Source organism: Arctopsyche grandis, chromosome 1, assembly GCF_051622035.1.
Source record: "Arctopsyche grandis isolate Sample6627 chromosome 1, ASM5162203v2, whole genome shotgun sequence".
Lineage (NCBI taxonomy): Eukaryota > Metazoa > Arthropoda > Insecta > Trichoptera > Hydropsychidae > Arctopsyche > Arctopsyche grandis.
In genome coordinates this window covers 21,062,666-21,075,670 of record NC_135355.1, presented here as the reverse complement: position 1 = coordinate 21,075,670, position 13,005 = coordinate 21,062,666, and the positions used below count along the sequence as shown (strand labels likewise).

The 13,005-nt window shown below is 33.8% G+C and overlaps 1 protein-coding gene across 1 annotated transcript in view; it reads right to left on the bottom strand.

Annotated features, from left to right (window-relative positions):
• Csgalnact (Chondroitin sulfate N-acetylgalactosaminyltransferase) overlaps positions 1-12,340 on the bottom strand; it is a 45,705-nt gene extending 33,365 nt beyond the window's left edge. Inside the window, exons 1-3 of the mRNA XM_077438591.1 lie at positions 12,334-12,340; positions 11,154-11,330; positions 911-923 (exon numbers count right to left, since the gene is read on the bottom strand). Coding sequence (XP_077294717.1) covers positions 911-923; positions 11,154-11,330; positions 12,334-12,340 — 197 coding nt within the window. The remainder of the gene's footprint in view (positions 1-910; positions 924-11,153; positions 11,331-12,333) is intronic.
• Between the last annotated feature and the right edge of the window lie 665 nt (positions 12,341-13,005).

The window sequence follows — 13,005 nt, the reverse complement described above, 5'->3', positions numbered from 1 at the left end:
TGCAACCAAAAAGAAAATGTATGCATATATGTAGATATCGTTCTTTGATTTAATACACCAATGATGGAAACGGCCTCACTTTAGTGGATATTTGCCATCCCTGATGGAGCAATTTGTAAAGCAGATGAGACTGCTCTTTGGTCAGCAGTCGTGGTGAATTAGTCTTCACACCTCCGCTCTGTTGCGGCATAATGGATTGGCCTGGATCCCCTCTTCTACAACCTAATCTAATTAACCAAGGGGAACAATGTAGGGTGGAAAGCATTTGCAAGCCTCAACGTCAATTCAACCCACCGACATAGTACAATTACAACTCGTAAGAGCCTTCGGTACACCGGCCGAACAGCGAACACTTATGTGACAAGGCACTTGCCTTCCAGAAAGGGTTGTTTTAGCCCCCATACACCCTCCGGTCAACACCGGAAGACTTTGCTCAAACGACAATTGACTTTATGGCTCAATCAAATTTGCGGGAAAGCTTTCAGCGTGCCGACGTCATTCAAAACAGAAAATTTGCTCATTTTTTCCAAAGTGCGGCAATTCAATTACTGCTGCCGTATACGAACACAATTTTATGATATTAATATAAATTTATCTCTGCTGTGTAACAAGAAACTTACTTTGATATAATACAAGTCCATGTATGTATGTAGCTGTATTACGTTCGTGCAGTGTTTATTTTTCACAAATTCACATTTATATCACGAATCACATTAGTAATAACTTAATAATAAAACTGATTTCTGGGTCAACGCAGCATGTAAATATGCTGGAGAAGATGGAAGCCGATTAAAGCAATCAGAAACTGTAGAAATAGATCAATTTGAGGTTATGTATGTATTCCCCGATGACTGTCAAACGAAATCGATGACTTACTAAAATTAATATATGAGCCTGGTTTGGATAACATTTCTTGTACATACCTTGCAAGGTTTATTAAAAAATATGTAGATGCATTTTCTATTTTCTATTTCACTATTTTAACAACGAAGTTTTGACAGTACTAATCTTCGACATATGGAATGACAAAAACTAGGTGGGACGACTTTAAATGGCTTATAAAATCTAGTATCCAAACAAGTGATTTTAATTGATTTATAAAAATCGCTTGTTTGTTAATAAACTATTATGAAATATTGATTCATTAAATTTCAATAAAAAAATATTTTGAAAAGTTTTTCACGTAATTTCAAAAGTTAATAATCGTTCGTGTCACTTGCATACACATTTTACATTCACCCCCATCATTTATATGTATAACAGGACGATCGCACGCCGAGATAAACCAGTGTCAAATCCAATAGAATGAATGTCTCATTATTAATATCACACAAAATCAAATAACAAACCACAAGAAATTTGCAGGTAGACAGTGTCCACCTGAAAATTTCCTGTGTACGAATTTAGAACAAAATAAATCGAACCCAATTTTTAATGAATGTACAAATTTGAAAATTTAAGGAATATACAAATTCGGAAACAGATTAAGTTAGTTTATTGAAACAAAATCCCTGTTGCATATCATAACTGATCTGAAACATGATTATGACTCATTAGTATGCTTATATAATACATACTTACATCGTATATGTAGTATATGTATAATATGCATGTACATATTTAAATAATGCTATACTGGAAATTTTTAAGGATAAAATTGTTTATTTTCCGTTTTACACATTACAAAGTCGTAATGGAATCATTCGGCTAACCGCATTCAGGTATTATTAAATCACAACAAAGTTTTACCTAGAAAATTTATTCACCACATAAAGAGAACGAGTTTCAAGCCTCTCATGTTCAAACTGTAATTACAACAAGGTGAATAAAATAAATATGAAATAAATCAGGAAGGTAGACGGTATGTGGCGTGAAATGGGTTGATTTGTTTTCGATGGCGGCAACCTTTGGGCGTGTGTGGGAAATTAATAAAAAGGCTTTTGCGGACTCTTTTTCCTGTTCAAATTGAAAAAGGCTTTTTCGCGTACTTTTTCGCCTTTTATGGCGGTATGGCTTGCGTACATCAGAGAAGTGAAATTCCCCTTTCTCATTCCCCATTTCAAAAGCGCAAAGTTCTTTGTGTAATTTTTATATATTTATGTGACGTATAAATACATATAACATATGTAGGTACTTAATAAAACTGAATGAATTACACATTTTCACAACAAAATAAAAGCAGAAAATAAATTTATATACAATATAAATTTATAAATTTATTATTCGACTCAAATCCGCTTCAATCAGAATCTCGAAGTTAATAAGATATCATACCGGATACAGTATATTGACAGGGAATGGTATTATTTTAGAATACCTCCAATATATGTGAAGTGAATATATTTTATGTATTTTTCGAGTTACAAAGAATAACAAAAAAAGCATACAAACAGAGTTCTGATATTTTACAAAATTCGATTCATTTGCTTGAGTCAATTAAGACCGAATCAAGACGGTAAATTTATATTTAAAAAAATTTTACCGTCTATTTATAATTTATTCGATAAATTTTCAGCGCAAGCTGATTTTATTTACATATTTTGCAAGTCGCTGAATAAATCAAATTTCTACTCGATCCGATAGTATTTTCTGTATTTTACGTTTCCGTTTTACTTCACGTTTATAGAATTTCCGCGTCTGTTCACAAAACATATGTCTGCTTTCGAATAATAAAAATAACTTGATACTCGATATTGCACAAATACAGGTATTCCTCGACTTACGACGGAGGTGCGTTCCTGAACCTCGGTCGTAAGTCGAATCCGTCGTAAGTCGAGGAATATATTTATATATTTTTTTTCGGTGATTTTACTTACTTTTATTAATACAGTAATTCAAATGAATCCATATTTAAATTTAAAAAAAATTAAACTTCTACATCATCCGTACTTATTAATTATAAATTATACATCCTGATCACTTATCACATAAGTACAATCCATTTCTTCATCTTCAGTTTGAGATACAGTCGTATGAGTTTTTTTGAAAAATGTATCTAATTTTGTTTGAACAGTATCCTGTTTTTTTTCTCTATTTATTTCTTGGTAGCATGCGAGATTTTCTTGAATCCTGCGGTTCACATTTGAAAATCTTTCACTGTCTGGGTCCATCATTTCAAACTTTTGTATTCCTTGATTAATTAAATTAAAAGCAGCAGCCATTTCTTTCAATACAAATTTTTTCAGCGGTTCCGCAGATGTGATTGATTATTTTTCATCAATATCCTCTTCTGCAACCATTTGAGTTTCAAGATCTAATAATTCTGCATTGGTTAGATCTTCTGAATCATTTTCAAGAAGTTGGTTCATGTATTCGTTATCTACGTCAAATTTCTTCGTTATCTTGTCAAACGTTCACATTGTACGATTAGGTTAGTTATATCCTCGACATTTTTTTCTTTTTCGTATATGGAAAGAAAAACGGGTTCAAATCGATTGGGTTTTTCCATATTCCGTACATACATGCTGAAATAACTTCTTAAGCCGTTAAGGGTCCATCCTTTATCTATATTTCTTATAGCATGAATGATATTATAAATTTTCCAAAATTCTTGAAAAGTTTTTCCTTCTATTGCTTCAATGCCTTGCGCAAATGTAATTTTTAAATAATGAGCTTTAAGAGACGCAATGGAATTCGCTTTTAAATCTTTTCATCGATCCAAATCACTAGTAATTTTTCCATTTGTTGAATGGGTCCGAATCTTTTTTTATTTATTATTTTAGATTTGAATGCACCCTTTAACGGCTTTACGATTTTTTTCTTTATCTTTTAAAATAGTGGAGACCGTTGAATGTGACAATTTCAAATTATTTGCCAAGTCCATCACTTTTTTACCACTATCATATTGTTTTATCACTTCAAGTTTCATTTCTAAGTCTATCACCTTTCTCTTTTTTTTATCCTTTCTTCCTTTCCTTTATCAGTCATTATTAGAGTTCCTCTATCAGTCATTATCCCGTTTCTTTATCACACATTATAAATGTTCTTAAAAATAAAAATTTTAGCACTAATCAACACGAAATTGAGAAAATAAACATCCTAAAACAATAACGAACAGTTATGTAACAAACAGTAACGACCATATGAGTTTGTTACCGTCGTGCGACTGCTGACGAATCCCAAAGGAATGAGTCATAACTTAATTTTTAAAACTACTGCGATGTTTCATTTCTTCCGAAAGAGAATTCCCCATTTTCATAACTCACATCCGCTTGAGATTTATCAATCAATTTTTGAAAAATAATTAATTAATAAAAAATATATTATTTTTTTTCGGTCGTAAGTGCGAACCGGCGTAAGTCGAGGACTACCTGTATGTACGAATGTGAACATATGCGCAAAATTATTATGTTTATTAATTTTCTGCTATTGGTATGCTGAAAAACGCAAATTTAGTCCAACGAGAATATTTCAACGGTAAGATAAATTAAACACGTGTATGTATGTATGTACATTAGCATGACTTGCGGTTCATTTTAAACTAATTAGCCATAAAAAGATTGATGGCGGAAGATAATACATATATGTAAGAATGTATGTATGTAGTGTACATACAGTTAATCTATTGCATTCGAGCTAGTAACAAGCTTTTAATATATTCCTGCAGTGTGTTAGTTGGAATTGATTACTATTTAACAGGGCTCTTTGCACGTTTTCAAACGATAAATCACCACCACTATCTGTTCAGACGATCCAGTCGAATGGAGAAATTGGCGGGAACTTTGCGAAGAAGTTTTTGAACCTCGGGGTGTTCGACGCCATCCGGCGTTGATTAAGAACTTAAATTTCACCGGTACAGATTCAAAACGATCGTAAATTTCTAAGACTTTCAATCTCCGGAAAACTGGTGTTCAAACCAGAGCTTATGAAGATAAATCCCAAACATAAATGTACTGGTATACATAATTCATTAAAATTTTTCTAAAATCACAGTTAAATAGAGTCTGGGTCGGAGTCAAGGGATTTGAATATTTTAAAAAGAGCTGGAACCATACTCTACGATTAAAATTGATCAAATTATAAAAAAAAAATACGCGTACACAAATACATAGTAGATGACAGTTCAATCGATAATGCTTAAGGTGGGTTTTAATCACATTTCCATTAAAGCCTATTTTAGTCTCATCGTTTTTCTCGCCTAAATGAGTTGGTTGGCTAATATTATTAAATCTAGCAACTTTTTGAAAGGGTAATTCGACTTACCAGTGTGCTTATAGTTTGTGAGCGATTGAATACTTGTTCGGCGGTAGCACCGGCTGAGACCAAAGGTTTCAAATATCGATTTCAGGCCTATAGAACAGAAGTAATTAATCACTCGGTGTAGGGCATTGTAAAGTGGGATTATTAATGTCGGTTCCTGGCGATGATGGGCCCTCCTATATTGACAAAGTTGGATCCGCAGGAACAACGATGACACGTCGCCCACGATTAGGATTTGATCCTCCCAATACCGACTCGCCCAGCTTTAAAAGTTTTCATCCCTTACAATTAAATAAAACACTCCTTTGCCACTTGATCTCATAATTTGGATATTTGTCAATTGAATTAAATAGACATAAATTTGACAATGCCGTGAATAATCGAGGAAAATTCGTTCAAGAAATGTTTATCGGTATGTATACAGTTTCCATCCTTGGCTTATGCCAAAAGTTAGTTGCTCCAACTTTTGGTAGTTTATCTTAGTTTCGGTTTTGAGGGATTATTACGGATAGAAGTGGTTTGTTTTGGTGGTAAACACTTACCAACACATACATTTTGTCATGATTCCAATTATACGTATGTATTTTTTTTTTCATATACAAATCTATCAATCTACTGTTTGAAAAATGTATGTACATACATATGTAAATAAATTGTTGGAATTCATCTCAAAATGAGAGACAAGAAGAATAGTTTTCAATGATTACATAAGTCAAAAAACAAATAATTGTAAATTTTTAACATATACATATATGTACAGTGTACTCTAGATTATCCGGGCGCGGATTATCCGGTTTGCGGATTATCCGTGCTTCAAAAATATTAAGTTTTTATAAGTAATAAGTTATACATACATAGTTGTACATACAATGAAGCAGTTTCCGCCGAATTATTAAACGCATCTTCGTCAATATCATAGCCACAGGACAAAACACATAATATATTTGAAAATCTTCTAATTAAATTTTCGTGTATTCCAGTAATTTCAGAAGATATGGTTGGGAGCATTGAAAAAAAAAAGTTTCTATGATGACGATATCGATATCGTTGAATATTACTTTTTTTCGAATCAAATTAATTTAATAAGAAAACTAATGAATGTTTAATATTAGATTATCCATGTTTAAGCTGTTTATATTACTAATATTACTAATAAAACCTTTAGTATTGTATAAAATCGACTTTCTCAAATTTACTTTTTCAAATTGCTTGAAAAAACGGTGTTTTTTTTTGAATTTTGATAGTTTGATTTTTTTTTAATTCAAAATATTAATATACTACAGGCAGGGCCGTAGAGATAAAATCCGGGCCCCGGTGCAAATTTGAAAATCCGACCACAAACCAAAAAAATTCCCAAAATACACAGCAACACACACACACACACCCACACATTTTTTCTAGATCATGAAAACGTGACCAGTGATCGATTCTGACTTCGAATCAGTCAAAATTTTGAGTTCGAATTTTCGCAGATCACAAAACTTCATCTATTGTACTTTTTCGTACATAGATAAAGTAAAAATGGTTTTATTTTTAAAGAACAATGCTATCATACATGAAATAAAAATTAAACATAACATTATATTGCAACATAAAAAAAACCGTAAAATATCAACTTATATTATTTATGGAAAAGCAAGTACATAGTAGGTAATAATGTATTGAATTTGGGATAATTTTTTCTGTGAGAACTTTTTTAAATGTCTATATATAGGTACATATACATACATATGTACATACTTCAGAATGATACATGTTAATTATGGGTTAAAATAATCAACATAGAAAACAGTTGAATAATAATAATGAATTCGTAAACGACAAACATTATTAATTTAAAAACTAAATTTGATTTGAGATATTCTTAATCCAGTCTACCGTTCGCAATTTATCTCAAAATTTTAACATGTTTGAATAACGTATTTTCCCAAAGTTGAAAGACAAACGGACACTTTTAACGATTAAAATCAATCATTTATTAGTATATTTCTGTTGAATTATTCTAGGAATAGCACGCGCATCACATTTGTAATTTTAAGTAAAAGTTGCATATCAAATTTGCAAATTTGCAAATAGGTAAATTTGAAATATTTTATCTTTATTATCGATGTGAAAATGCACTAATCTCGTACTTTTAACTGTCCGCTTTTTACCTGCTTGAATCGGCCAAGGGTTATATTACTATTTTTTTTTTAGATATTGTGATGAAGGAACTGACCATTCTGAACACCAGAATCCCTAAATGTTATTATGCCATAAGTAGGTAAAATCCGTTACTCGAAAACAGTTATACCAATTTGCTTCGTGTCCAAAACAATCTAAGAGCATAAAGGCCAAATAATGTTTTTGCTAAAAATGTACATATTATTTGCGGGGGCCCCGGGCCCCCTTCGAAAGCCGGGCCCGGGCTATTTGCATACCATGTCCCCCCATCTCGTCGGCGCGAACTACAGGCTACAAATATAATTTTTCTTCATTTATTTATTTTTCTAATTTTTTATGTATAAACTGTAACTCAATCCGTTTTCGCCATTTTTTGAAGTAAACCAAAAATATTTTTAAAAGACGACAAATGCCGACACCAAATTAAGTTTTATCTAATCAATCAGATAACTGATCAATATGATAGAAGTAGTCTGTGGTGACAAATGATTATACATAGTTAAAACTCAAGGCAAAGTTAAATTATCCATAAAAAAAGTTTATTTTTAAAGGAAATAAAACTGATCACAAAGGCATACACTGATGCTAAAAATACCAAGAAAAATTACGACGTGAAAACCTTATCAAGAAATGACCCTATATGAAAACGTGAAAACCTTACCCTTACCGACGTGAAAACCTTACCAAGAAATGACTCTATGAAACGCCACTGTATCATTACATACGTGGCCCAAGCCTCTTTGTAGTATATTTAATAACATTAGTTTAAGCCGGAATCATAATTTTGATTGAAATCCCAGTCATTGAAATCTTTTTGATTGAAAAACTAATCATGAAATCCCACACATTTTATATATTAATAGCTTATATTTTCGTATATTCGTTATTGAAATATTTTTAAAATTGCGTTTTTATTTTATTTTAAAATTATTTTTAGTACATTATGTTTTTTTATATAGATACATATGTACATTCATTAAAATTTCACAATAAGGGAATTATTTTAAGACACATTTTTTTCAACATATTATATATAATTTCGAAAGAGACTTTGTAAGTATTGTTGGTTGGATAATGGGTGGGAACTTCGAAAACAAGTCAAAATTTCCGTGACGACATGGAGACGGGGGACGGGGGTGAAGGCCTGGGGAGTGCCGGGGGCGAAGGCCTGGGGGGCGCCGTGGGGCGTAGGTGGGCGAACGTCCGGGGGATGCCGGGGGTGAAAGTACCCGGGGGTTCAGGGGGCAAAGGGGGCAAAGGCCCCCAGGGGCACAGGGGGCGAATGCCTCTGGGGGGCGAAGGGGGCAAAGGCCCCCGGGGGCGAAGGGGGTGAATGCCTCTGGGGGGTGCCAGGGACATTCGCCTGAGGGGAAATTCGTAAACAAAACAGTTTCTATGACGATTAGATTTTTCTTTTTCGATTCAAATAAATTTAATAAAAAAAACAATTGAATATTTAATATTAGATTAGCCATGTTTAAGCTGTTTATATTACAAATACTGAGCGAAGCCGGGTAAAACAACTAGTGATACATAAAAAATTCGCTATATTTTTATGACTGGCAGATAAAATCGTAATCACGTGTCTTTGATATTTCCTATGAACTCAAAATTACATTCTCGATAGCATAATAATAATAATATAAGAAAATTATAATTTACAGCAAGCATGTACATACATACATATGTACGTGTACATATGTATGTATAGAGCAGAAATCGATACGAACAATTTTCAAATATGTAAACTTCCAGAGAAATCGTTAACACGTGTAATGAGAACTGAAGGTGATTGCGATTTTCGCAGAAGGGAGGTCCGCAATGTTCGACACCTGGCGAAAACTAATATGCTGGAAGCGAGGCAGTAAAATTGCGCAAAGGACGTACTCGTGACACAAATTCGAAACGTGTTTTTACCGGATTTTTTTTATTATTTCACGGCAAAAGTTCGCCAATTTGGGCTCATTATCGCCAGCACTTGCCGCTGCGTACAAAATCTGATTAAAAAGTTTCCTGATCCCACCGAAGTGAGGGCTTATCGACCACACTACTCTATCGTACGATTTCATGATACGTGTTGCGTACTTTTAATTATTTTTTTAAATTCAAATAGTTCAAACAGTTTGGATGCGCAATGCGTAGATATCGGAAAATGTTAGGATTTTCATTGAGAGCTTTTGTCGATATTTTATTTGGTTTGGTGATTATTGCCTAATTTTATCTACCCATCTTCTGCACTCTCTCGGATACATCTTTTGAACTCTCTCGGATACCATCCTAGCACCTGTTTTGTCCACCTTTCGTCCATTCTTCTAGCCACGTGGCCCGCCAATTGCTATTTCAATCTCTTCACTATATCCACTATCTTTGTCATGCTTCTCACCCACGTATTCCATTTCCTGTATTTTCTCGTTATGCCAAGCATACAACGTTCCATACTTATTTAAGTGCATTTGACTTTGTTTAGCAACTTGGCGTTTGATGTCCAAGTTTCACATCCATGCGTCATCACTGGCAAAACACATTGATCGAAGATCTTTTTCCTCAGTCAAAGTGGAATTTTTTGATTGAAAAACTTCATTCATTCGTCGAAATGCACTCCATCCTAATTTCATACGTCCATAGACCGTGCATATAGCAGTGCAGTGCGGGTGCAGAGTTCAGAGTGGTACGCGGCAGGGTATTTTTAGATTTTTTTGCATATGAATAAAAAAACGCTGCTTGATCAAATCTCTACCATCGCATTTCGTCGCAAACCTCACTCCCTGGAGTGTTTTCGGTGATATTTTATCCTTGTGTAGGTACTTGTCTAAATAATAATATCGTACGAATCAGTGGCGTAGCTAGGAATTTCAGACCCTCATACAAAAAATATCCAAGCCCCCCACACCCCACCCCTTCCACAGTGGGATTTAAAAAAATATGAGATGAACTAATTCAAGTTGTTTGTTGATACATATTTTCAAAGTATAATAAATATGTATCAACTTTCTTTCTTATTTATTTGTTTTTCTCGATTTCATGCTTGCAAAATTTCGTAATAAGTTTTATGGATATATTTCCCATAAAGCTTTTTTTAACAATGGCATTCCGTGCCAAATTATCCCATTTTAATCCAAATAAACCTTTTCACATTTCTGCGTCGTAAAATAAAAGAATAAGCAAATTAATATTTTAGCTACGCCACTGGTACAAATTAACGATGATATGAAGAAACGCTATCACAGCTGGAAACCACGAGTGCATCCTATGCCACACTTTTCAGTGTATTCTTACCATAAGACGCACGAACATCTCCATCTGAAAGAACTGGCAATTTCAGAGAGATTCTCCACAGCATGTAGAAAAATAATCCTTTCCTACTTTGGCCATATTTCCAGGAAGGATGTGAAGAGTCTAGATAAGCTAGTAGTGACCCGAACACTATAGGGAAGGCGAGCGAGAGTTCTCCCATAAGATGCGAGAGAACGGTCTCCCATAAGATGGTTCGATCAATAACTGACGGAATCGTCCCTAAACGCTGCTTTAAACTTGTCACAATACCGGAAGATGTGGAGGCGGATCATCTACCAGATTTCAGATGGTAAAAATGACCACGACGATCAAGTATTGAGCGATAGCGAAAGAAGAAGTGCCTCAAACTAAATAAAACAAAATCATAATGTTACAGACTTTGCGTTCAAATCTTTGTGGCTAGGTTTAATAATTACAATATAATTCATCAACGAGTATTCATTTAAAAAAATTGCGCGTTGAATTTCGCTTCATCTGCGATATCGATTTTCACTCACCGGTAAGTTGCTGAAGCTGAAGTTTCAAAGCTTTGATCTCTGCCGTGAGTCGGTCAACTTCTTGTCGATTCTCTTCTTCCCTCTGTTGGAGAAGTTGAAGATAGCCTGCTTGTTGTCCAGCAGCTTGTCCCACAAGCTCTCCACCCCCAATCGCCTGCTGCTGGACCAGTGTAGGACCTGTAAAGTGTACATTACACATTAACATTACACGTGCATCGATTACGACAATTGTGAAAAGCGCGTAATGTCATCAGTTTTTTTTTTGATTTACGACGAATTAATAGCTCCATTATTTGAGCGAACTTTTGGCACACCGATGTATGAAAAAAACGTAATATCACTCGGTGGTCGCGTTCAGAATTTTACACGGGCGCTAAAATAAATAGCGGTTCATTGTTGGTGGAAAAATGCGAAAATTTTCAATAATCTGGCATACGTCGGGTCCGACGGGGCATGATATTAATTTTTACCTGTGATTGATGACTGCGGAAAATATTGGTTACCTACAACATATATTGGCCCCAACTAACGTCCACATAACCACAACAATTTTTTATTTGTTAAATCAAATCAAAACTTATATATGTACATATATGTATGTACGTATACTACACTACATACATAAATATATACAAATACCAAAAATATCAAATTGCTTTTAATTAGAAAGCCTTAAATCTTGAGATTCAAATCTGAACTCCAATACAAATAACTACAATAATAAGCGAATGTATCACATTGACCGTAACATATGTATGTATAATATGTAATCACGTAGGTGACCGAAAACAAGCAAGTGACACTTTGGCCTTGTTACAAAACAATAAATCATATAATATTATAGCCAGATAGATATCTTCTCTAGATGCCTCTTAGAATTTTTTCTAGAATTCACAACAGTTGATATCGAAATTTTACTTAACCTGACGAGACTGGTATGTAATTTAATATTTTCTTTACGTATGTATGTTCAATCCATCGATAAAATATAAAACGTTAAATAACACATCCGATATGTATTCCATGTAACTTATAACGATGCTGACAATTTTTCGAGCTTATCCAATAAAGTTCAATTTTTCAACGAAGCTGATCCGACGACAGCTTAAGCCTCAACAACCTTCGTCCCGACCCACCCTCTCTCTCTCTCTTCCGTCCTCTCCAATCCCCGTAAACTCACCTGTCATGTGTCCCACTTTCCAGGTGACATACGCACTCGTATATTTTATGCGTGGCCTGAACTTTTCTTTACGTGGTTTTAATTTATGCGATATGAATAAAACAAAAAATATAGATAAAAATCTATTTTTTACAAAATGGCTGCCTGTAAGTGAAAATGTATCACAAGAAATGAAAACCGCCTTTTTAATCCTTATATTTCTCTATTTTTCAATACTTATTCTTAACTCCATTATTCAATGAAAAAAATTGTATACAAGCGTCATCACACATTAATTCAAAAACTATCAGAAAACTATATTTAAAAAATATTTTCAAATTCAAATGCCATCAGTTTGGACTAGTGGTTAACATGTATACATTCGAACAGTGTTCACGAGTTCGAGTCCCACTGCTTGCTACTGGTCAAACCTCGGTTTGTGCTCCAGGTCGATCGTTTCCTATCAAAGTTTCTTGCAACCCTCGATTTTAAAATCTCGAATTTTGCTGATTCATAAAAATGCTGCAAATTTATCCATAAATGTCTCGCAATTTTAAATCTTTTAAGCACCTCGAAATTTGACGATTTATATAAAAAAAATCCTCCAAAAATGTTTTTCTCTATGATACTTTGTTAAAATTATTCTAAAAATTGTATATCGATGCTTGTAATTGGCCATTAAGGCGCATTAGG